Source organism: Castor canadensis, chromosome 6 (assembly GCF_047511655.1).
Source record: "Castor canadensis chromosome 6, mCasCan1.hap1v2, whole genome shotgun sequence".
Taxonomy (NCBI): Eukaryota; Metazoa; Chordata; class Mammalia; order Rodentia; family Castoridae; genus Castor; species Castor canadensis.
Genome location: NC_133391.1, coordinates 116,903,581 through 116,929,659, shown reverse-complemented (window position 1 = coordinate 116,929,659; position 26,079 = coordinate 116,903,581). Strand labels below are relative to the sequence as shown.

The window sequence follows — 26,079 nt, the reverse complement described above, 5'->3', positions numbered from 1 at the left end:
AAGCCTGTAAGCCCTGCTGCTGATGTTATCTACTTTGCTTCACCACACTCTGGCAAGCAGCGACGGGATCCTTTTATTACAATTGATCTTCGGCCACATCCAGCACCTGACACTTGTTGACATGTTAGGTGAAGGTACCCCATGAGTCAGGCAATGGGGATCCTAGTCTTAACTTGTTTCTCTTTGGCCTATGGCTTTGGCCAAGTCTCAAATTCTTCAGGCCTCAGATTCTACATCTGAAAATGATAGCTATGACATATGGAAATGACATCCTCATCATCAAACCAGCAGCACTCGGGCTTACTGAGCATTTGCCACGTGTCAGGCATAATACACATGATACATATGTATGACAGATACATACAAACCTTACAGCAGCCAGGAAGAGGTGTGGAGTCTGGACTCCTAGGTGTAGTGCCACCTCAAAGACCTGGAAACTGAGACAGAAGGGCTAAGGGAACTTGTGCCAGGATGTAAGCCATGGAGCAATAGGGCAGAGAACCCCAGGATGTCATAGTCTCACTCCAGGGCCCTTACTCTTTGACACACACTGCAGCTTTGTTGTGTGGTCACTATTTGTGTTTTCTCCTAAGCATTAAATTTGCATGATCTACAAAGTAAAAATTCAAAGTGCAGTCATACAGGCTTCAAGATAATAGATGTTGACAGTTTCTGCACGAATCTGGTGTCAAAATATCACAATTAAATTGTTTTTACCTGACACTCCAAGGGAGGTGGCTTCCAGTTATGTATGTTCAACTTCTTCCAACTCGCTCCATCACATTCACAGGTAAACATCTTTACGAAGCTTTTACTCTGCCTTCCCTCTCACTCTGGGAGCAGCTACCAGACCTCAGCCACCAACCCGCTTTCATCCTCCCCCCCCATTCACGGGTCCACCCCAGACTTCAACACTACCCCTCATGCAGATAGCAGCCATCTTTGGAGAGTCAGGGCCTGCTCCACCTGGCCGTGGGGGATGCAATTCTACTTGGGAGCCTCAAAGGCTCAGACTCAACAAAACCAAACTTGTCTTTCCTCCTGAAGCCTCCTCCTCCTCCAGCACTCTGTGTCTGTAACTAGCAACATCCAAACTTAGAGGGTGTTGTAGTCACACCACCCTTCACTGAATAAGTCTCCATGCCATTTCCGAGTCATCCCTACCACCATCTCAGCCTCTTGGACCCTTGGACTGAGTACTGTCTACTTTAGGGGCTCCTCAAATCCATTCCCTGTGCATCAGCTTAAGTTTTTATTCAGTTGTTTGTTTTTGAGCTAGTGTCTCACTATATTGCCCAGGCTGGCCTCAAACTCTTGGGTTCAAGGGATCCTCCTGGAGTCTCAGCCTCCCAAGTAGCTGAGACTACCTGGCTTATTTCATTTTTAGTTCACAACTCATCAGGATACTTTTGGGTATGTACTAGGATCCATTCACAGTATGTCCTCCAGCTGGTGTTGCCTGGCCCTTGGTCCTGGGGCCCTGCTGGCCACACCTGGTGTCTTTCTCCACTCTCCTCTCAGGCCGCCGGACCTCTCTTTGTGGTAAACTCTCTTCTGCTCTGGTCTTAGGGCACACCACTCCAGGGTTGGATCACCGCCCCCCCCACTCCCAATTCCTTAGTTTATATGGCTCCCACTCATATTCAGGTCCATCCTCAATCTCCCCAACAAGGTCCTGCCTGTACCCTAGAAGGGTGGGCTACAGCCTATCTGTGCCCCCACAGCATCAGCCTAGCTCCCAGTAAGTGGGTAACACTTAGTTAGATGGACTCTTCCACCTGTTTTTCTCAAGTTTATTGTCTTAGGGCCACTTTCCTGCCTTCCAGCCTAAGGGGAGAAAAATCCTTTGAAGATGATTCAGTTTTCCTTGTAGTGTGTGGTGCTAGGAAAAACTTAAAGTCACCAGATAATGCTCCCAACACCAGTGTCTCCTCAGGGCAAGGGCACAAACCGCACTGTCACATTCAGCCTCTACCTGCATTGTCTTCCTCCTGCCATGACCAAAAGTCTTTCCAACGGTTTGGAAAGTATGCATGGTTTGCCTAAACTGAAGGTACTTAATGTGGTGCCAACTCTCATTACTGCCCAAGTATGCCACCTACCCCTGCTTATCTCTCTATAGACGGGGTATATCATTTACCAGATGGCTACACCTTGCCCCACGAAGAAAAGAACACAAACCTTCCCTCCTCCTTTCCCCTCACCACACCCTCAAGGAAACTTTCCTGGCAGTCTCTCCCCTGGGAAAATTGGATGCAACCCCATTGTTTTGGAAATTGTTTCTCTCCTAATATGCGTAAAAGATAATTTGATATCTTAATTGACTGTTTCTCTCACAGACTTGGATCCTTAGTGAGCACAGAAACAGCTCTTTGCAATAATTCACTTTTAAAGACTTTACTTCCTCAAGACACCATCAACCAAAGCTACCCAAACTGTTAAATTTCTAGAATGTTTTAGGTTGATATGATAGATGGTTTAATAAGGACATGTTTTATGCATGAAAGATCAAACAGGGTGATTTCTGTGCCTGCCAAACAATATAAGAGACGCAAACGGATCAATATTATCTCCATCTCTCTTAATCTTCTGGTTTGTTGCTCTTCAATTCTCAAGATAAGAAAAGGTGGGGGGTGGAGTATGTGCCCCAGGCCGAACTTCACTTGTCCACTTGCCCAGACAAAGGACAGTACACACTATTTCCAGGTTACCCCCGTCAGGAAAGCTTAACCTCTTACAAACCAATACCCAATACCCACCCACTCGCACTGTTTGCCCAGGTGAAGACGGCAATGGGACTCAGTGGTCCAAATCGCTCTGGCGCGGATCCCCGGAGGTTCCCAGTCTTCTGGGGAAGCGCCGCCACTTTGTAGTGGGACGACTCTGTCGGGCTCTGCGGCAGGAAAACTTGACCTTAAAAATAGAGCGTAGACGCTTGTCCCTCCGGAGGACGCGGCTGGGAACACGCAGCCCGCAGCGGCCCTCCAGATAACTTCCCAAAACACCACTGCTCCTGTGCTCTAGCCAAGAAGCTGGGGAGCCGCCCCCGCACGCGCCCCGCGTCCCTCTCCTGCCGCGCAGGGAGGTCTAAGACGGCGCGCGGCGGCGAAGGGCGGAAACTGCGGGACCCCGGCCTCCCGAAGAGCGCGCGTTCTCTCCCCGGGAGACCCGCGCCCGCGTCCCCGGCCCCACCGCTCCGCTCCGCGCGCCACGTCCCCGGCCTCCAGGACGCGCTCCGCGCCCAGTCGCGCCCGCTGCCCTCTCGCAGCGCGGGCCTCGAGGAACTTCACAGTGTCCCGCCCAGGCCTCGAAGTTGCCGCATCTGCCAGGCGCACGCCGGGGTCGCTGCCTGGCCCGTCCGCCGGTGCCCTCGCCGGCTTCCCCGGGGCTCAGTCCAGACCCCGACGCCTCGCTCTCACTCCCATCCCCAACAGGGACGTGGCGCCTAAATTTCCCCCCCGGGGGAAAGTGAAAGTCCGGAGGAGGTGAGGGTCGCAGCGTCGCGGCTACCCCGCGGCTGAGACCGGGCCCGGCGTCCACCACCACGGGACACCCCCAGCCCTGGCGATCTTTGCTTGCCTGCGTGGCCAATCGACTTACGAAAGGGAGCGGGGGAGAGCCCCAAACGCGGGGTCCCCGCAGCTGCGGAGGCCACTCCCGTGGGGGCCGCGGGCTGCACTCCAGGTTCCCGGCCCCTCGGCGGCGGAGCTCTCGCGTCCTCCTCGGTCACCACCTCGGCGCCCCACCGGAGAGTTGCTGTCTTTCGGCCCGGAGTGGGAGCGCGGCAAGCGGCCCCCGTGACGTGGGGAGAAAGGAGGAGCGCCGCCGCCACGCTCCCGCAGAGGGAGCTCCCCGCCGTGCGCCCCGGGGTCCCCGCGCCGCGCCGCGCCGCGCCGCGCTTGGGACAGAAGTTCCGCGGCGCGCACGGCGCGCTCAGCTGCGGCGGGCGTTCGCCGCACCCAGGCCGAGCCGACGCCGCACCCAGGCCGAGCCGACGCCGCACCCAGGCCGAGCCGACTCCGCACCACTGCCTAAGCTGAGCACGACCAGATTCGGCTCCCTCCCCGCATTAAAAAGACCAGAAATCCGAGGTCGGGATCGCTAAGTGACTGGCCCAAAGTCGCTTAGAGGGCGGTGACAAAGCAGACTCACATCTGCGACTTTTTGGCTGCCCCCCGCACGCCGGCTTTGCGAGGCTCGGGCCCGGCCGGAATCGCCCCGCGGCGGCAGTGGTAGGCGCGCTGGTCTCATGGGGGAAGACCGGGAATGTCCTGCGCAGCCTGGCGGAGTATTATCAGCAGCGTGGGAAGGTGGAGCCTTTTGCTCCATAAATCGCGTATAGAGTTGTTTTTCAATCAGTGCCTACATGCTGAATAGGCTTCCTCTTTACCCGCAAGCGGGGGTGAGGGTGGCGGGCCTGTGGGTGCCGCATCCGGCCCCACTCCGGTTCGCCGAATAATCTCACGGAAGAAAGCACACTCACTTAACCAACTGGGCAACATCTGGCGCGGGGGTCCTTTTAGGGGGTTCTTTGAGTATGCTAACTTTGAAAAGTGGAAGCGCTGTTTGTGCTTCTAGGAGCCTCCCGCGGGGCTCCCAGGGCCTGCCTGGGAGAGTAGGGAGTGGCACCAGGGACGTCAATCCCACTTGGTTTGTTCCTTACTTCTTCCCAGCATTTGATGTTGACTGCGGGTCCTGCAATTTGGCCCCTTGAATAGGAGCAGGGTAGGCCTAGATCTCAAGACCTAGTGACTACCAAAGAGGGAGGCTAGCATGGGACTCCGTCCTTTCCTCCCACATCAGCAGAGACACGCTGAGCCTACCTTCTCCTAAAAAAATTAACGAACACCTTCCGTGCTCATGGAGCGTTTTCATGTCCATTTTTACAGACTTATTTCAAAGTAAATGACAGACTGCTCTTTTCCCTTCCTCTCCATTCATTGCCTTCAGTTACTCCCCTTATTTTTTTTAACGACCTGTTCCAACCAGCACCCCCAGGTCTTCTGAAAGTGGGATGTCTCTTTCTTCCCAGTAGGACCTCTTCTTTCTGCAGGAGTCATTAAAGTTCACGTGATTTACCCTTCCCAGGTCTCCCTCGCCTGCACCTGAAGAGAAGGGGGAGGGGGAGAAGAAGGAGAAAACTAAGGTTTCTATTATTCATCCTGTGTGCTGTTCTAAACTATTAATGCAGATTAAATCCTTCAATCCCTACAACCTTATGGGGGGGTACTATTTTTATTCTGATTTTATAATTGGGAGAGGCAAGTGGAGTGAAATAAGTTGCCAGCAAGTGGCAGAGCCAGAACTCAGCTCTAGGTGGTTGTTCTTAACTACAAAGGGAATCCAGGCCTCCAGGACTGTAATTCAAGGGAACCACTAGCCATCATGAGCGCCATCTCCAGTCATGGGAGCTCCCAGTTATCTCCAGCAAGGCATTTTAGGAATCCTCTCCTCTCCCCTTCCTTCCTCTCTCCTTCCTTCCTCTCACCTCCCCTCTCCTCCTCTTCTCTCTCTTCCTCTCCCTCCCCCCTTCCAAATAAGTCTATTTTAGTATTTTGAATATATCATGTCATAAAGTGGGTATCTGTTCACTGACTTTCTCCAACTCGCAAATCAACCATTTTGTCCTAAAGCAAACTATTTCTGTGAAAGGACCTTAAAACACTTCCAGTCTAAAGTTCATAAACTTACTTCTGGATTGTTTTATATTCAGATCATACCTAGCTCTTTCCCTCTCATCTTCATTCATTGCCTTCATCATACTTTTAAATCGTTGTTCCAACCAACCCCTCCAGGTCTTCTGCAAGTGGGTTTCTCAAGGGTAGACAGTAACCCCTACAAGGGTCTGCCACACTCCAAGCATACTCTTTGTACTCAGCATCTCTGTATTAGTTTTCTAGGAAAGCCATAATGAGTTACTACACACTGGGTGACTTAACACAACAGAAATGTATTATTGGCAGGCCCGTGATTGTTCTGTAGACTCAAGTGGAGAATCCTTCTCTCTTCCTGGTAGCCAACACCCTTGGTGTTACTTGGCTTTCAGCAGCACCACTCCAAGTCTGCCTTCATTGTTACACAGCTTTCTTGCCTGTGTTTCTTATGTCTTTGAATTTCTCTTTTCTTTAAGAACACCAGTCATTGGATTTGGGACCCAACCCAATCCGGTATGACTTCATTTTAACTTGATTATATCTGCAAAGAATCTATTTTCAAATAAGGTCACATTCACAGATTCCAAGTAGACATAAATTTTTGGGGAATACTAACTTAGTACATTTTCTCAAAGTCAGAAAATATATTGCTTGAGCTGAGGATGCAAAGAGGTATAAATCACAGCTCCTGCCCTCAAAGAAATTCTAGTTACAGAGGTAGGCCTTGCACTCAGAACATGGATAACTAAGAAAGGAGATGCTAAAAGCCAACAGACTGGGACCAAATTACAATTCATGGTCCAAAGGGCAGCTGTGCTTAAGGAATTCAGCCAATGGGACAGTCACGAGGAACTTCATCTAAGCTGAAGGTGATCCAAGCACATCCTTGAAGCAAAAGTAAGAAAAGCAAATCTAAGCAAGGAGAGCTCTGGGGTGGGGGGGATGTGTCTGGAAGTCCTACGTCTGAAGTTTCATGCAGAAATGAGAAGCTGAAGGAACACCAATATCCAGCATACCTAGTATAAGAAACGATGAATTACTTTTATGGTAATAATAGTATGCCAAAATGCCATAGTAGTTAGCATGCTTTAGAATACTCAGGACTGGGAATGTAGCTCAATGGTAGAATTAGCACTCAGGAAGCACTGGGCTGGATCCTCAAGCACCACAATTTTTTTTTAAAATACTCTCCTTTCAGTGATTTCATTTGTTCTTTATGACAATCCTGACCATCATCAGAGAAAGGAACATCGTATCTTATAATCAAGGATCCTGAGGTTAAAAAACATCATGTAACTTGCCTAGGTCAAACAGCAAATCAACTATAGAGTTGGTAAGAAACACATTACTCTGTATATTCCTTATTCAGGAATTTCCCCAATTATGTTGCCTCTTGGGTCAGCCTTCCAATACTGATTGTGTTACTCTTGATCCCAGGAAGCACCTGAAGAAAAGGATGCTCCTGTAAGAAATGGAAAGCCTCCTTAAAAGTGAGGTGAGTACCAAACTGAAAATGGGATAAACCTTCCCCAGACATCTGAATTGGTTTCACTGAACCTCCTGAGGATTTTTGAGCATATTGAAGAATCTCCTTTTGACTTTCAGAGATGTAATAGGATCCAGAGGTCTTGTGCAGAATTCAGCTGATTACCTTAAAGAAATGGGGTTGAAGGCATGCAAAGACAAGAAGTTGAAGGGAAGTTGAGTACAAGAGATAAGAAATTATGTCACAGGATGGTAAACCAGCAGAAACTGGTACTTAGAGCTCAGTGCCTAGTTGCATTAAGGTGGAGTCAAACCAGATGACTAGATCTTGGCATATTTTGAAGACTTTCTGATTAGAATCTGCAACTATGCCTAGTAGCTGGAGGCAAATAGCTAGCTTTTGGATTGAGTATCTAATGATTTCATGTGTTTCCTTAGATTTTCCTTTACTTAACAAGCAGGTAACTTGCTGGATCCTCTGCTGGCTGAGTCTTTAAAGATCTGTATATTTAAGGTTGAGATGCTTTTTAGTCTAGTATGAATCACTGAGTTCTTGCTTGTGCAGAGTGCTACTCTGGTTGCTATGGGAGAATATAAAAATATAAAAGACAGTCCCTGACCTTAAGAAAATCCCATCTAATTTAGGACGCCTGAGGCATATAGAATAAAAATTATATAAATGTGATTGCAATGGAACTTATCACTCACTTCTTTGTTCAGATGCAACTTTTCAAAACCAAGAGCCCTTCCTGGCTACCAGTTTTTTAAATTTAACTTTGTGCTTTTTAAGCTACTCCTTTTAAAACAATGGCCTTCCCCATCTCCCTATCACCCATTTTCTTTATTGTGCTTTATTATCTTATTTAGGTCAAATTAAGTTTGGCTTGAGGACGCGTATGAATTGAGTCTTCCTAGGTAATCATTTGCAACTTATTTTTTTAAAGATGAAAAGTTTGATTTGGCTTACGGTTTTGGACCTTTCAGTCCATGGTTGGTTGACCCCATTGCCTTTGGCCCTGTGGTGAGCTAGCACTTCATAGTCTGGCCTGTGGGGTGGAGCAAGATGCTTACCTCATGGTAGCAGGGAAACTAAAAAAGAGAGCAAGTGACTGGCATCCCATGGAGCTTTGAGGGCATGTCTCTACCTCAATGGCCTAAAACCTCCTACTAAGCTCCACCTCTTAAAGTCCTACTACTTCTCAGTAGTGCCAGGCTATAACTAAGCCTTTAACATATGGCCCTGGGGATGGGGTGGGGGGACATTCCAGACCCAAATTATAGCATCATCTTGTAAGTTCTTCCTAAGCTCTACAATTCTACAAAAATCACTATAAAAATACAGTCTCTGGAATTTAAGTTTGTTTTAATGAAATAACTGATTATTAATAGTAATGAACTCATGAATTTATTTATTATTTATTCACTTATTCATATGTGTATACATTGGGCCATCTCGCCCCCCCGCCCCATCCCCCAACCCTCCTCGCTTCCAGGCAGAACCTGTTCTGCCCTCTTCTCTAATTTTGTTGAAGAGAAAATGTAAGAGATAAGAAAGACTAGCATTTTTGCTAGCTTGAGATAAAGATAGCTGTACAGAGAGATTCCTAGCATTGCTTCCATGCACATGTGAATTACAACCCAAATTGGTTCATCTCTACCAGACCTCTTCACTACTTCCCAGTTACCTTCCCATAGTGGCCTCTGTCAGTTTAAGATTAATTTATTTGCTCCTGTACAGTGGGCACATCAACCACTTTCAAGTTTTAGGTTTCCTTCCTTTTCCATAATTCCTCCTGCATGCATTCTCCCCTTAGCCTGTGACCCATGTCCACTAATATTAGTGCAATTATTTCAGGTCTATACTCCACATATGAGGGAGAACATACAATTTTTGGCCTTCTGACCTGGCTAACTTTGCTTAAGATGATGTTCTCCAGTTCCATCCATTTACTTGTGAATGACAAAATTTCATTCTTCTTTGTAGCTGAGTAAAATTCCATTGTGTATAAATACCACATTTTCTGAATCCATTCATCAGTAGTGGGGCATCTTGGCTGTTTCCATAACTTGGCTATTGTGAATAGTGCTGCAATAAACATGGGTGTGCAGGTGCCTTTAGAATAACCTGAGTCACATTCCTTTGGGCATATCCCTAGGAGTGGTATTGCTGGATCATATGGCAGATCTATGTTTAGTTCTTTAAGAAGCCTTCATATTGGTTGTACTAGTTTACATTCCCACCAGCAATGTATGAAGGTTTCTTTTTCCCCACATCCTCACCAACATTTGTTGTTGGTGGTGTTTTTGATGACAGCTATTCTTACAGGAGTGAGGTGGAATCTTAGTGTGGTTTTGATTTACATTTCCTTTATGGCCAGGGATGGTGAGCATTTTTTCATGTGTTTTTTGGCCATTTGGATTTCTTCCTTTGAAAAGTTCTATTTAGTTCAGTTGCCCACTTGTTTATTGGTTCATTGATTTTGGGAGAGTTTCATTTTTTAAGCTCCCTGTATATTCCGGTTATCAGTCCTTTGTTTAGCCAGCAAATATTTTCTCCCACTCTGTGGGTGGTCTCTTCAGTTTAGAGACCATTTCTTTTGTTGTGCAGAAGCCTTTTAATTTCATGTAGTCCCATTTGTCCATCCTTTCTCTTAGTTGCTGGGCTGCTGGAGTTCTACTGAGGAAGTCCTTGCCTGTACTATTGCTTCCTGCTCTTTCCTGTATTAACTTCAGAGTTTTGTGTCTGATAGTAAGGTCCTTAATCTATTTTGAGTTGCTACTAGTACAGGGTGATAGGCATGGATCTAGCTTCAGTTTTCTGCAGGCAGATAGCCACTTTTTCCAGCAACATTTGTTGAAGAGGCTATTTATTCTCCATCATATGTTTTTGGCTCCTTTGTCAAAAATAAGGTGGGCATAGCTGTGTGGATTCATATCCGGGTCCTCTGTTCTGTTCCACTGGTCTTCATATCTGTTTTTGTTCCAGTACCATGCTGTTTTTATTACTGTGGCTCTGTAATATAGTTCGAAGTTGGGTATTGTGATACCTCTCCAGCATTGCTCTTTTTGCTGAGTATTACCTTGGCTATTTGTGGTCTCTTGTGTTTCCAAATGAACTTTAGGGTAGATATTTCAATCTTTGTGATGTCACTGGGATTTTGATGGGAATTGTGTTGAACATGTAGATTGCTTTTGGTAGTATAGCCATTTTTACTATATTGCTGCTACCAATCCATTAGCACAGGAGATCTTTCGACCTTCTATAGTCTTCCTCAGTCTCTTTCTTCAGAGGTTTGTGGTTCTCCTTGTAGAGGTCATTCACATCCTTTGTTAAGGATGTTTTCATATATTCTTTCTCAATTTGTTCATTGTTGGTGTATAGAAAAGCTACTGATTTTTGTAAGTTGATTTTGTATCCTACATTGCTGAAGCTGTTTTTGTTGTTTAGGAGTTTTTTGGGTCTCTGAGGTATAGGATCATGTTGTCTGAAAATAGGGATACTTTAACTATTTCTTTACCTATATGTATTCCTTTTATTTCTTCTTCTTGCCTTATTTCCTGGCTAGGAATTCCAGGAATATGTTGAATAGGAGTGGGGGGAATGGGCACCCTTGTCTTATTCCTGACTTTAGGGAAAATGGTTTCAGTTTTTATCCATTAAGTATGATGTTGACTATAGGTTTGTTGTATATAGCCTTTATGTTAGGTATATTCCTTCTATTTCTAGCTTTCTTAGAAATATTCTTAGAGCTTTTATCATGAAGCGGTGTTGAATTATATCAAAGGCTTTTTCTGCATCTATTTAGATGATCAAGTGGCTTTTGTCTTTGCTTCTATTGATGTGCTGTATTACATTTATAGATTTGCGTATGTTGAACCATCCCTGCATCCCTGGGATGAAGCCAACTTGGTATGTTGTTGGATTCTGTTTGCCATTATTTTACTGAAGATTTTTGCATCGATGTTCATTGAGGAGATGGGCCTATAGTTCTCCCGTTTGGATGTGTCTTTGTCTGGTTTTTGGACAAGTGTGAATCATGACTTTAAAGTTATTATAGCAACCACAAGATTATTCATTTGAAAATGGTGGTATCATTTGGCTTAACCCTTCCATTTTTCTTTGAAAAATGAAGATCAGAGATAGAGATAGAGACATAGGAAGAATGTAGGAAACCTTATTTCATATCTGTGTAATGAACTATACTTTTAAACTAAGTATGTGAACACCTTAGAATTTGCCTTTGTAACAAATACTGTGATTGTGTCAGCCAATCACAGTAGCTGAATTTTAGTCAATCATAATCACCTACTTAAACCTTGTACAAATAAGGCAAATGCCAAGCTATGACCAATCTAGTTAAACATCAATTCTGTTTTCTGCATGTCACTTCCTTATGCACATGTGGTAGGTTTCAGCATTCTGAACCATTTTGATCTGGACTGCTATCAGATTCTAGAATGGCAAGTAAAAGGCAGCTATCTGCAAAACTAGCCTGGCATGGTGGCCCACACCCATAATACCAGTACTTGGGAGGAGGGGGAGGATCTCAAGCTTGTGGTCATTCTGGAGTTACATACTGAGACCCTGTCTCACAAAAAATTTGCAAAACTAAACTTGTAATTTTGTCTTTTTATGAACACTTACCACCATCTGAAATTGTTTGCTTATTTGCTCCTAGACATAGTGTCCATGAGGATATGAATGTTGTCTTGCTCTCTGGTGTACTCCTGGCACATAAAACAATGTTGGGCACATATCACTAAATATTTGTTAAGTAAATGAACAAAATATACATTAATTAGCTAAATGGACTAAAACTGGACTGAAAATTGACTAAGGTGGGTTATTGATTTCATACAAGTAGAGAGAATACTGATCACTGAAGGATAGGGAGGGGAGGGGGAGATGGGCTAAAGAGAGACTGGAAAACACACTAAGATACAGTTAGAAAGGAGGAATAAGTTCTAGTGACTATTATTTATAATATATTTAATAAAGACCTGGAGGAGAGGACTGCATAGGTTCTCAACACAAATGACAAAGACATAGAAATGCTAATTACCCTGATTTAATCATTAAATTGTATATATGTATGGAATTATCATACTGTTCCCCATAAATATGTACAATATGTTAAGAAAAAAAAAAGGAAAAAATGACTTGGGTTATTGTAATGTTTCTTACATTTTCCTGGTATGACTTACCTAGGAACTTGTCAAAAATTTTGCCGGAAGATTCTGATTCAGTAAGTCTGGAAAGTGGCTTAGGAATCTGTATTTTTAGATTTAAGAGGCATGCCAAGTGATTCTGAAAATGGGGGCAGTTTGGGAAACATGGAATTAATGCAGTGAGAGTGGGAGAGAAAAGTGAAGTGAAAGAGTGTAGATGTCAGTGGCTACTCATTGCAATTGTGTGGGGATTACAAACAGACTACTGACACACAGACCAATGAAATTAGAATCTCAGGATGGGGAGGGGTATTAGAATGGGGTAAGGCTGTAAAGCTCAGTAGGTGATTCTACTGTGCACCCACAGATGCAAGCTGATTAGTATCTGCAGGAATATTTTATAAGAATGCTGAATTTTGCTCAGTGGCTTCCAGCTTCTTGGGTCCCACAGCTGGGATCCTTGACTTCCTATTCTGGAAGGACATAAACAGGGACTTACACTTGTAGTAACTTCTTTTGTGGAAAAAAAAGTAATTTGGAAGCAATAACTTAATGTAGTATCTCGTACTTTATGGTTGGAGAAGACATCTGTAAGAATAATTTGATGGTGAGAAAGTCAAGGCCCCCTGGGTGTTTCCTGTATGGGCAAGGGTGGGCCAGCGAGAGTCAAAATACTATGCTCATATTAATTAAAATGGGGTGGGAAGGGGGCAGGAGAATTCTGAGTTTCTCTCCTAAGCCTGGAGAAAGATGACTGGTGGCCCAGGGAAGAGAAAGGAGTAGAAGATCTGAAGAGTCTATTGCAGTGATTTCCAACCTGGCTGCATATTATAATCACCTGGGAAATTATTAAGAAACTATGATACCCAGATTCATTGTGAAAGATTATGCTGTAAGGGTGTAGGGTTGTGTGTGTGTGTGCATGTGTGCGTATGTGTGTGAAATGTAGAGGGCTATTAATTGGAGATTTAGGAAGAGGAGCCTGGGAAACATAGTCCAATATAATCCTCATAATTACAGCCTCTCATAATTTAGTGAGCAATCACTGTGTACCCACCATTGGGATGCCTGGTTTATACATAATACTTCATTTAATTCTCACGTAAATCTTGAGAAGGAGGTGCACTGATAGCTCCATTTACACAGAGAATGAGACCCTAGAGAGGGTTGTAAGATTCCATAACTAGTAAGTGGTAGGGCCTACATGTCAGCCTAGAGCCTGCACTCATACCCCTCCTTGTCCTATCCTGCTTCTTTAAGCAAAGGCAGGTTGGGAAGAGAACTCCAAGGAGACATCCCCTGTGGTAGAGGTCATGTGCAGTAAGTTGTTTGCTGTGCTGTGCTAGAATTCCTTCTTTGCCAGCAAGGTGTCAGCAATGCCTGCTACACACAGCTAGGGAGAAGGGGTCTATGGGAAAATGACCAGGTGGGGTGAGGTTAGTTAGCATGAGGCAGAGGGCTATAGGAGTGGTGGTCACTTGTGGCTAAGAGCAATGCCCAGTGACCAAGCTGACTAGTAGGCTCATGAAAAGTTTTGTAGAAAAGCAAATGTAGTAGGAAGTGTAAGGAAACTCAAACTATCTCACCTAGCTTCTAAAGGAAAAGAAAGCTTGTAACTCTAAAGGGTGGGGGCTATCTGGGTTTGCACTATTCTATGTAGAAAGGTTTTTGGGGCACAGAGCTGGGCTCTCCAAATTTGGCTACTCTTTTATTTACTATGGATAACAACCCTCCACCCCCAATTTTTGGCTAAGAACCACTATTTTCTTGAACCTTTTTATTTCTATCAGCAGCATCTCTTCTGAGGCCATCTTAGACAAAAAACATAGTTTTGGTTTGTTCTGTTGAATCATTTCACAACAATACTGTGTAGGCAATACTGAACCGAGAACAAAAATGCTGTGCTGAGATGATGTTAGGTGACTGGTGAAGCTTACCCACCAGCTAGGCAACGCGCCTTACCACTTCCTTGCCTCTAGCTTTGAAGGACATGACCCAACTTCATATCTCAACCAATTTCCCATCTCAGCTGAACTGTCATACATCACAGAACCTTGCAAACAGCTAAAAACATAAATGTTAACTGCTTTTACCACCTGCAAGTACCAGTATTGTCATTATAGCTTCAAATGTTTGCATATACTGGTCCTGCCTAAAACCCCAGAAAAGTAGCTAAATGAAAGAATATGAACTTACAAATATGTCCAAGGAATTTAGAGGTTAGCCATGAGTCCTTTACTTGGGGCTTGAATTAAGGCTAAGGCAAGTTGATTTGACATGGCCTCAAATTCTGTTCTTATTTGGGTGGTAAGAAAAACGGGGACATGGGTGTGGGGGGTGAATATAGTGCAAGCACTATGTACACATGTATATAAATGGAAAAATAGTATCTGTTGAAACTATTCCAGGAATGGAGGGGGAAGATAAAAGAGAAAAATGGAGGGGGTGAATTTAAGTATGATATATTTGATGTATTATAAGACTTTTGTAAATGCTGCAATGTATGCCCAGCACAACAATAATAATAATAATAGAAAAGAATTAGGGACTTGAGAAGCATATGGTTTAAGTAGAAACAAACCACACTTTTGGCTTTTACATGTTTAATAAAGGCATGTTTCTTTCTGTAAAGTAGGTTTAAATAAACCTGAGAGGTAGAGGGACTCCAAAGAAATGCATGTGGAGGCTAAGGGCTGTTAGCCCTCAATAGCATAGAAAATCCAAACCTTAAAATCTAGGCCCTATGGGCACATGCATTCTTTGAAAGCAACAGGATAGTTCCCTATACAAACTGAGTTTGGAAACTCCTAGACTGAAAAAGTGAGACCCTTAAGAGTGGAAACAAACATATTTGTATTAGAACATGTCAGTTGGACTGCTGCATTGGTATGTCTGCCTGACTGCCTGTCCTTCACCAGTAAGCAAACTAACTTCATTAGAAAGTATAGGTGGAAGGAGCCAACAGCATCTCTGTCACCCAGAATGATTCTCACACTGTTCTAATCACTTAACATGTTTCTTGAGGCAGATAACTTCTTATCTATAAAATGAGGATGCTTTCCTACCACATCGGGTGTGGTAAGGATTATATGAGTTAAACATCAGAAGTGCTTACAACAATGACTAGGCTATACTGACTGCTCAAAAACATTAGCTCTTGGCATGGGGATGCATGCCTGCAATCTCAGCTACTCAGGAGGTGAAGGTAGAAGGACTGTAGTTTTAGGCCATCTCTGACAACAGTGTGAGACCCTATCTGAAAAACTGAAAGCAAAAGGGCTGTGATTGTGGCTTAAATGGTAATGTCACTTCTCTGGCTAGTGACAAATTGAGAAATGAAAGGCGATTCAATTTTAGCCAAGAAATACAAGTTTCTTGTGGGATAGAGGTGTAGGTTCTTCCCGAAAGAAGTGCACTCTGGGGTGGGGGGAGTGTCTCTTCTTCTAAGGATACTATTCTGCATGTGTACTTACCTGTAACATCAGCGCCAACTCTGCACTGTGAAGGGAGCTAGAAGATGGAAATAATAATGATATTGTTCAGTTGAAGCATTAACCAACCCTGAAGTTACTACCTCTGGACTTGTTAAATGAAGTAAAATTTCCTTATTGCTTAAGCCATTTTCATTTGGATTTTCTGTTATTATACCTGTTAGCACCCTAACTGATTGAAATTTCTTAAGCATCTACTATGTTCAAGATATTTTTATTAGAAATAAAAGTGTAAAATTCTGAACTTGATCTCAATAAGTATTTCCACATGTTTAGGGGAGACAAACCATGAAAGTTAGTAATAGCATGCAGTAAATGTTAAGTGCTTGGATTGGGTGTCTGAAGAAGCAACACAGGAAGTCATATATGAGGAATGGCCTCAGAATAATGAAGACATAGATAGGAGTGGGGAGGGAACATTCTAGGCTGGGGAAATAATGTATAAAAGGAGGGAGTTAGGGACTGTATGTTTGTTAGGTGGCTTAAAATAACAGAAGTTTATCTCTCACAGTTCTGGAGGCATGAAGTCTGAGATCAAAGTGTCAGTCATGGTTGATTCTATTCTGGGGCCATTCCTTGGTTTGTAGATGATTGCCTTTTTGATGTATCCTTATATCCCTGGTGTTGCTGCGTGTCCAAGTTTCCTTTTCTTATAAAGACATTAGTCAGACTGGATCAGGGTCTACCTTAATGACTTTATCTTAATAAACTCTTCTAAGGCCCTGTCTCCAAATAAAGCCTCAATCTGAGGTATGAAGGGTTAGGGGTCCAACACACAAATTTTGGGGTATAATTCAGCCCATTACAAGTAAAAAAAGAAGTTGAAGAGTCAGAGATCATTGGGAGATGAAGTTGTAAGATTATGTTAGGACCAGGCAATAGGTAACCTTGAATGTTGGGCCTATATTTTTCTCTTGTAGCACCAGGAAAGCAACATAAATATTTAATAATAATTTGACTGCATTATCACAAGTGTTTATAAGGTAATGAGTTGTAGAAAGAGATTGTGTTAGGATTGCTGTTGCACAGTCTACACAGGCACTGGTAAGGACTGAACTCAGGAAAGGAGAATGAAGGGATTGAATAAAAGAAGAAAGAAGATGATGCTTGTCCATTTCCAGCAATCAGGTCAGTGGAAGCTTGTGCCATTGATACTCAGCTTTTAAAAGTTTTTTAAAAAGAAGTATTATTTTGTCATGATAGGGTTGCAAAGCCCAGACACTGGGATTCCAGCTTTGTAACACTCAGGATTGCCAGTGTCAAAGGGAACAGGCTTCCTTGCTGGGTGTGGCATATACTGGAGATTTTCAAGAAATCAGTTTTATAGAAAGGATGCAAATATCAAGTTCCTAGGACTGCATTATTAGATATTCTTCAAGGTTTCATTCTAGCAATATTTGTTGTAATTTTGATTTCTCTGAGGAATAAGACAGAATACATAGCATAAGGCTTATTTGGAGTCAGGTGTGGTGGTACATATCTACAACCCCACCACTGCAGAGCCTGAGGCAGGAGGATCTTGAGTTCAAGGCCATCCAGGACAAGTTCCAGATAAGCTTAGGCTATATAGTGACACCCTGTCTCAAAAAAAAAAAAAAAGAAAAGAAAGAGGAAAAAGGTGTGGGGGTGAGGGAAGCAAGCTTATTTGGGATCCTGGGATAAATGAAGGATAAGTAAAGAATAATTTGGTTATCCTAAGATTAGAGAGGGCCTTGAGAAAACTGATAAAGCTTTGAATGTAACATTGTATTTTCATGAAAATGTAGCAAAAGTCAAAGGTGAAGTACATACTTAAAATGATCAGTCCCCAATCAACACTTGATTCAATCTTTGTTCTCAGACAGCACATTTACAATCATATTTATACTAATTTTACATGAATCTTAATTCTGATTCATAATTTTACATTTTGATTTTGAGATAAATTTCAAAGGAAATAGGGGAAGATATTGGGACTTTAAGATCTTGTTTTAAGTGGATTCACTTTTTCTGGGTCTTTTTAGGGCCAAATAAATCATTCTTATTTATATCCTCATTTCTCTCACAGAACAACTATTATTCCATTATTTGGAACACCTGTTATTTACACAAAGGAAGAGGTGTTGAATGAAAGTTTAAAAAAAAAAATAAAAGAAAAAATCAGTATGGTCTAGTTCAGAAATATCTTTATTTCAATGGCAAAAAAGCATTAAACATACCATAGTATTTTTCTTATAACAGTAAATACAAATCTTAAGTCATAACCCATTAATTATATGTTAAAATAGATCCACCACACAAGATAAAATATGAAGGGCTGTTGCTAATATGAACAAATATCTAATAAATTATTAAGAAAACAAGGCTTTAGAATGTCAGTTCCTCACATTCTGTATAGAATTTCCAATGCTGATCCATTACGTGGCAAGGGAGAAATTCTTGATCACTGATTAAAAGTATTTCTGTTACTTGAAGATAATGAGGGATGCTTCTCATGGCCTCTCTGGAAGTGCCTGTTTAAAGATGTATCAAGAAATTAAAAACTGCCTTCTGTAATATAAGATTCAAATTTAGTTATTACAAATCCTAGAATCTAGGTAATTCTATGTGAAAGCACATTTAATGGGTTTTCTAACCAGGTCATTCCCTACTCACACCATTTTTTGAACCTAAGGCAAAGCTATAAATCAGCAATGGCTGACCTTGGGAGAGAGGGGCCTGTTTTCAGTCTAAAATAACACTACGAGAAGGATGAGGGAAGCTTCTAAAACTAGTTTAACAAGATTCTTGGCTCCCCAACTTCCAAAAATGGAGAAAAAAACAGTTGTGAAGATGAAATGAGATTTAGCATGTTAATGCTTAGCATACTGCCTAACATATACAAATATTCAATAAAGAGTATTAGGCTGGAGATAAATGACTAATTTTCTAGTCCTGCCTCTACCACAAACTTTGTGATGTCAAGCAAGTTACATGGCTTCTCCAAGACTTCTATTTCTCTCAGAAGTGAGAGGCTTTAGTTAAAATTGGTTGTTTCAAGCTTGTTGATAGTCTCAGAGCTTGGCTATGTAAGCAATTCATCATTTAGCAAACTGAATCTTACTCCACAGATAGCACCAGTATGAGTGTGACTTTGCCCAGGCAGTTTTAGACAAATTTACCATACAGTCCAAGAGCTTTGTTCATAATTCTAATCAATATAAATGTTTCACATAACTAGATATTTGCAGGACTGTGGCGCTTCTGATGACCAATAGTATTTATCCTTCCTAAAGTGATTTACCCTAACTTGCATCTACGTGATCCTCCCTTTATCCATATTTAACTCATGTGTTTCAGGTGAAGTTGTTCTCAACTTCCTGATTTATTTAGATCTGAGCCAATTAGTGAGCAAGAATTGATTCATGGATGAGAACATGACCCATTCCAAGGGAAGTGAGATGTAAAGTGATTTCTGTTGGATCTTCTGGGAAGAGTCACATTTATATTCTTTTTCTCTAGACTTGAAGCTGGAAGAATGTAGCCCTGGGATGATGAGAAAGTTGTGAGAATGGAGCCAAAATGAGGAAATGGAACTGAGAAAGGGAAAACTGGGAAAGAAACTGGTTGCTTAGTCATGTGTCTGAACACTGGATAAACCCTGAAGACCTGCTCCTGGCCTTTCATTACATATGTCAATAAAATTCCTTCATTGGACAGTACAGGAACAGTAACAATAGCAAGGGCAATGATGGGAAGATGGAAAAAAGAGGGAAACCAGTTTCCCCCCAGTAATAAATTAGTACAGGAACCAGAGGGAAATGAAGAAAACAGATATTCAGATCCAGACTCCAACAAAACGAAGATATACTATGCCAAAGAACCCAATGAAGCCACAAGAACACTCTGAAAGAAGAAATCCTGCAAATAATCAATGAGAATTTTATAGAGATGATACTGGATATGGTCAACCAAAATGTACAGGAGACACTCAAGAAATTCCAAAACAACAAAAATAGAGAATTTGAGAAAGCACAAGAACAAATAAAAGAAACTATAGAAGCACTGTATAAACACCAAAGTGAAACAAAGAACAAGATAAAGAGATAAATGAACTCAGGACGAAAATAGATAATATTAAAGAGGAAGGGACTCAGGATATGGAAAACCTCAGAAAAAAGAACAAAACAAATGAAAAACAAAATGGAAGGCCAATCCAGCAGAATAGAACAAGCAGAAGACAGAATCTCAGAACTTGAAGATGAAATGGGAATTACATGAAAAACCTAAGAACTATTAGTTAAACAACTCAGGACCTGTGAAAAGAAAATGCAAGAACTCACTGATTCCATCAAAAGACCAAACCTGAGAATCATGGGCATTGAAAAAGGAGAAGAGGTGCAAGCAAAGGGAATGTGTAATATATTCGACAAAATAATTACAGAAAATTTCCCAAATCTAGAGAAATCTATGCCCATACAGGTGCAAGAGGCCTCCAGAACACCAAACAGACCTAACCAAAATAGAACTACCCCACGACATATTATTATTAAAACAACAAGTACACAGACTCGAGAAAGAATATTGACAGCTGTAAGAGAGAAAAAACGAATAACATACAAAGGTAAACCCATCAAAATCACAGCAGACTTCTCAACAGAAACATTAAAAGCAAGGAGAGCTTGGGGTGAGGTCTTCCGGGCACTGAATGAAAATAACTTCAACCCCAGGATACTCTACCCAGCAAAACTATCATTCAAAATAGATGGAGCAATAAAAGTCTTCCATGATAAGCAGAAACTAAAACACTATGTGACCACAAAGCCACCACTACAAAAGATTCTTCAAGGGATTCTGCACACAGAAAGTGAAACCCAACATAACCAAGAAAGGACAGGCAGTACCAAGCTACAGGAAAAGAAAATGCAAGAAAGTAGAGAGTAACATTGATTTAGGTACACACAATCAAACCTTCAAACAACTAAGACAACTAAATGAAAGGAATCACCACATACCTATCAGTACTAATGCTTAATGTTAATGGATTTAATTCCCCCATAAAAAGGCACCATTTGACAAACTGGATTAAAAAGGAAGACCCAACAATTTGTTGCTTACAGGAGACCCATCTCACCAACAGAAATAAGCATAGGTCTAGGATGAAAGGCTGGAAGAAGGTTTACCAACCAGTGGCCCCCGAAAACAGGCAGGAGTAGCAATACTTATCTCTGACAAAGTAGACTTCAAACCTACATTGATCAAACGAGATAAAGAAGGACATTCCATACTAATAAAAGGGGAAATAGACCAAAAGGAAATAATAATTATTAACCTATATGCACCCAGTGTCAATGTACCCAATTTCATCAAACATACCTGGAAGGACCTAAAAGCATATATTAACTCCAACACAGTGGATGAAGGAGACTTCATCACCCCACTATCATCAATAGATAGGTTATCCAAACAAAAAAATCAATAAAGAAATCCAGATCTAAAATATACCATAGATCAAATGGACCTAGTTTGATGTCTACAGAACATTTCCTCCAACTTCTACACAATATACATTCTTCTCGGCAGCCCACGGAACTGTCTCCAAAATAGATCATATTGTAGGGCACAAAGCAAGCCTCAGCAAATATAACAAAATAGAAATTATACCATGCATTCTATCTGATCACAATGCAATAAAACTAGAACTCAACAATAAAAATAAAGACAAAAACATGCAAACAGCTGGAAACTAAATAACTCATTGCTTAATGAAAATGGGTCATTGATGAAATAAAAGAGGAAATTAAAAAGTTCCTGGAAGTCAATGAAAATGAAAACACAACCTACTGGAACCTATGGGACACAGCAAAGACAGTCCTGAGAGGAAAGTTTATAGCCATGAGTGCATATTAAAAAGACTGAAAGATCCCAAATCAATGACCTAATGATACATCTCAAACTCCTAGAAAAACAAGAACAAGCAAATCCCAAAACAAGTAGAAGAAGAGAAATAATAAAAATAAGAGTTGAAATCAATGAAATAGAAACCAAAAAGAACAAAGAATTAATGAAAGAAAAAGTTGGTTCTTTAAAAAAATAAAGAAGATCAATAGACCCCTGGCAAACTTGACCAAAATGAGGAGAGAAAAAACCCAAATTAGTAAAATCAGGAATGCAAAAGGGGACTTCCATGGAAGTCCAGGAAATCATCAGAGACTACTTTGAGAACCTATATTCAAATGTATTTGAAAATCTTAAAGAAATGGACAGATTTCTAGGTACTTATGATCATTCAAAACTGAACCAAGAGGGCATTAATCACCTGAATAGACCTATAACACAAAATAAAATTGAAGCAGCAATCAAGAGTCTCCCCAAAAAGAAAAGTGCAGGACCTGATGGATTCTCTGCTGAATTCTATCACACCGTTAAAGAAGAACTAATACCAACTCTCCTTACACTGTTCCACAAAATAGTAAGGTAATGAAAACTGCCTAACACATTTTATGAAGCCAGTATTATACTTATCCCAAAACTAGGCAAAGACACCTCCAAAAAGGAGAACTATAGACCAATCTCCTTAATGAACATTGATGCAAAAATCCACAATAAAATAATGGCAAACCGAATTTAACAACACATCAAAAAGATCATTCACCACGACCAAGTAGGCTTCATCCCAGGAATGCAGGAGTGGTTCAACATATGAAAATCAATAAATGTAATAAACCACATTAACAGAAGCAAAGACAAAAACCACCTGATCATCTCAATAGATGCAGAAAAAGCCTTTGATAAGATCCAACACCATTTCATGATAAAAGCTCTAAGAAAACTAGGAATAGAAGGAAAGTACCTCAACATTATAAAAGCTATATATGACAAACTTACAGCCAGCATCATACTTAATGGAGAAAAACTGAAACCATTCCCTCTAAAATCAGGAACCAGACAAGGATGCCCACTATCTCCACTCCTATTCAACATAGTACTGGAAATCCTAGCCAGAGCAATTAGGCAAGAAGAAGGAATAAAAGGAATACAAATAGGTAAAGAAACTGTCAAAATATCCCTATTTGCAGATGATATGATCCTATACCTTAAAGACCCAAAAAACTCTACTCAAAAGCTCCTAGACACCATCAACAGCTATAGCAAGGTAGCAGGATATAAAATCAGCATAGAAAAATCATTAGCATTTCTATACACTAATAATGAACAAACAGAGAAAGAATATATGAAAACAATTCCATTTACAATAGCCTCAAAAAAATCAACTACATAGGTGTAAACTTACATAGGATGTGAATGACCTCTACAAGGAAAACTATAAATTTCTGAAGAAAAGAGATTGAGGAAGTGGAGAGATCACCCATACTCATGGATTGGTAGAATCAACATAGTAAAAATGTCTATACTCCCAAAAGTAATCTACATGTTTAATGCAATTCCCATCAAAATCCCAATGACATTCATCAAAGAGATTGAAAAATCTACCATTACATTTATATGGAAACACAAGAGTCCATGAATAGCTAAGGCAATACTCAGTAAAAGGAACAACGCTGGAGGTATCACAGTACCTGACTTCAAACTATATTACAAAGCAATAGCAATAAAACCAGCATGGTACTGGCACAAAAACAGACATGAAGACCAGTGGAACAGAATAGAGGACCCAGATATGAAGCCACACAAGTATAACAAACTTATCTTTGACAAAGGGGCTAAAAATATACGATGGAGAAAAGACAGCCTCTTCAACAAAAACTGCTGGGAAAACTGGTTAGCAGTCTGCAAAAAACTGAAACTAGATCCATGTATATCACCCTATACCAATATTAACTCAAAATGGATCAAGGATCTTAATATCAGACCCCAAACCCTAAAGGTGGTACAGGAAAGAGTAGGAAATACTTTGAAAATAATAGGTATAGGCAAGAACTTTCTCAATGGAACCCCAGCAGCTCAGCAACTAAGAGATAGCATAGACAAATGGGACTTCATAAAACTAAAAAGCTTCTGCTCAAGAAAAGAAATGGTCTCTAAACTGAAGAGAACACCCACAGAGTGGGAGAAAATATCTGCCAGCTACACATCAAACAAAGGATTGATAAGCAGAATATACAGGGAACTTAAAAAACTAAATTCTCCCAAAATTAGTGAACCAATAAAGAAATGGGCAAGTGAACTAAACAGAACTTTCTCAAAAGAAGAAATTTAAATGGCCAAAAAACACATGAAAAAATGCTCATCATCTCTAGCAATAAAGGAAATGCAAATTAAAACCACACTAAGATTCCACCTCACCCCTGTTAGAATAGCCATCATCAGCAACACCACCAACAACAGGTGTTGGCGAGGATGCAGGGAAAAAGGAACCATCTTACACTGTTGGTGGGAATGTAAACTAGTACAACCACTCTGGAAAAAATTTTGGAGGCTTCTTAAAAATCTAAACATATATCTACCATATGATACAGCAATACCACTCTTGAGGAAATACTAAAAAGAATGCAACTCAGGTTACTCCAGAGGCACCTGCACACCCATGTTTATTGCAGCACTATTCACAATAGCCAAGTTATGGAAACAGCCAAGATGCCCCACCACTGACGAATGGATTAAGAAAATGTGGTATCTATACACAATGGAATTTTATGCAGCCATGAAGAAGAATGAAATGTTATCATTCGCAGGTAAATGGATAGAACTGGAGAACATTCTGAGTAAGCTTAGCCTCGCCTAAAAGACCAAAAATTGTATATTCTCCCTCATTTGTGGACATTAGATCAAGAGCAAACATAACAAGGGGATTGGACTTTGATCACATGATAAAGTGAGAGCACACAAGGGAGGTACGAGGATAGGTAAGGACACCCAAAAAACTAGATAGCATTTGTTGCCCTCAACACAGAGAAACTAATGCAGATACTTTAAAGTGACAGAGGCCAACAAAGAGAAACTAATGCAGATACTTTAAAGTGACAGAGGCCAATAGGAGAAGGGGACCAGGAACTAGAGAAAAGGTTAGTTTGAGAAGAATTAATTTAGAAGGTCACACACATGCACAGGAAATTAATGTGAGTCAACTCCCTGTATAGCTATCCTTATCTCAACTAGCAAAAAGCCCTTGGTCCTTCCTATTATTGCTTATACTTTCTCTTCAACAAAATTAGAGATAAGTGCAAAATAGTTTCTGCCTGGAAGCGAGGGGGTGAGGGGGAGAGGGAGAGGATGAGGTGGTTAAGGGAGGGGTAGGGGGAAGGGGGGAGAAATGACCCAAACATTGTATGTACATATGAATAAAAAAAAATTCCTTGGTTGGAGGTTTAAGCCAGTCTGAATAGGCTTTTAAATGGTCACTTATAATCAATTAAAAAATTTAAATACATGGTCCATATGTAAACATAATAATTCCCATATTAAGAGACTTTTTGAAATGAGGTATAGATTTAATGTCCATTAAGCAGTATGAATCAACAAGTTCTACTGCTTAATTCAAACACAGTTTAACCATCATTTACAAAAAACTGTTCCTAATAAAGTACACAGGACTGGGGGTGAGGCAGGGTAAGCAGTGATTCTCTGAAACAGTAGCTGAGTGAGATATTTATGTACATAGATATTTCAGAACTAATGTGAGTCTGTTAGTACTAAGACGTGGAACAACCTCCTCTCTCTTGGAACACTAGATTTAACTAGTGTTAACTAGATTTACCCCAGCACTGGGGCTTTCTATTTATATGCCAAAGGGGCAAAGCAGGAGGCTTCCAGCTGAGAGGGCACACACTGATCAGAGGCACAAAGCTCTGTCACCTTAAACTGACACTGCTTTACAAACTTTACTTCTTCACAGCCAGCCCAACTCCAATGACATCATCCTACCTAATTCAGTGTTCACAAAGACTCAGTGCTTGAATTTCCATTGCCCAATACAATTTTATTGTCTAAATTGATTTTTTTCCCTCTACTTATAGATACCTAAAAAGGGCTTTTGGCAGAGACCATTAGTTCCCTCCATTTTTAGTCAGCCTCCCCACCCCTCACTGCTTCCTTGTAACAGAATCCTGGGCAGTGCGTCAAGTGGAAAAATTGTATTTTTCAACCTTCTTTGCAGTTAGGTATGGCATATGACTAAATTCTAGGCAACAAAATATAAACCAAAATGTTAAGTTAGACTTCAGGGACAGTTGTTCAAGGGGAAAGACAGCTATGGAAGTCCTTTTTTTTTGTCTCCCTGCTTTCCATCTCTCTAATGCCTAAAATGCAGATGTGATGACTGGAGATTCATTACTACTTTGGCCATGAGTTGACCTAAAGAT

The 26,079-nt window shown here is 41.4% G+C and overlaps 2 protein-coding genes across 10 annotated transcripts in view; both read right to left on the bottom strand.

Annotated features, from left to right (window-relative positions):
• Nucleotides 1-4,319, bottom strand: part of Gcnt4 (glucosaminyl (N-acetyl) transferase 4) — a 28,175-nt gene extending 23,856 nt beyond the window's left edge. For 2 of the 4 annotated variants that reach the window (XM_074077283.1, XM_074077284.1), the window contains exon 1: nucleotides 4,153-4,319. The gene's annotated coding sequence lies outside the window, so the exon portion shown is untranslated. Of the gene's footprint in view, nucleotides 1-3,600; nucleotides 3,861-4,152 lie in introns of those variants that run through there. The other 2 variants (XM_074077282.1, XM_020188471.2) reach the window with 1 other exon arrangement.
• Nucleotides 4,320-17,956: 13,637 nt separating this feature from the next.
• The window catches only part of Ankrd31 (ankyrin repeat domain 31), a 186,755-nt gene continuing 178,632 nt past the window's right edge, over nucleotides 17,957-26,079 (bottom strand). For 4 of the 6 annotated variants that reach the window (XM_074077275.1, XM_074077276.1, XM_074077279.1 and 1 more), the window contains one exon: nucleotides 17,957-18,291. In XM_074077275.1, the coding sequence (XP_073933376.1) occupies nucleotides 18,146-18,291 (146 nt within the window). In that variant the 3' untranslated portion in view covers nucleotides 17,957-18,145. The remainder of the gene's footprint in view (nucleotides 18,292-26,079) is intronic. The other 2 variants (XM_074077277.1, XM_074077278.1) reach the window with 1 other exon arrangement.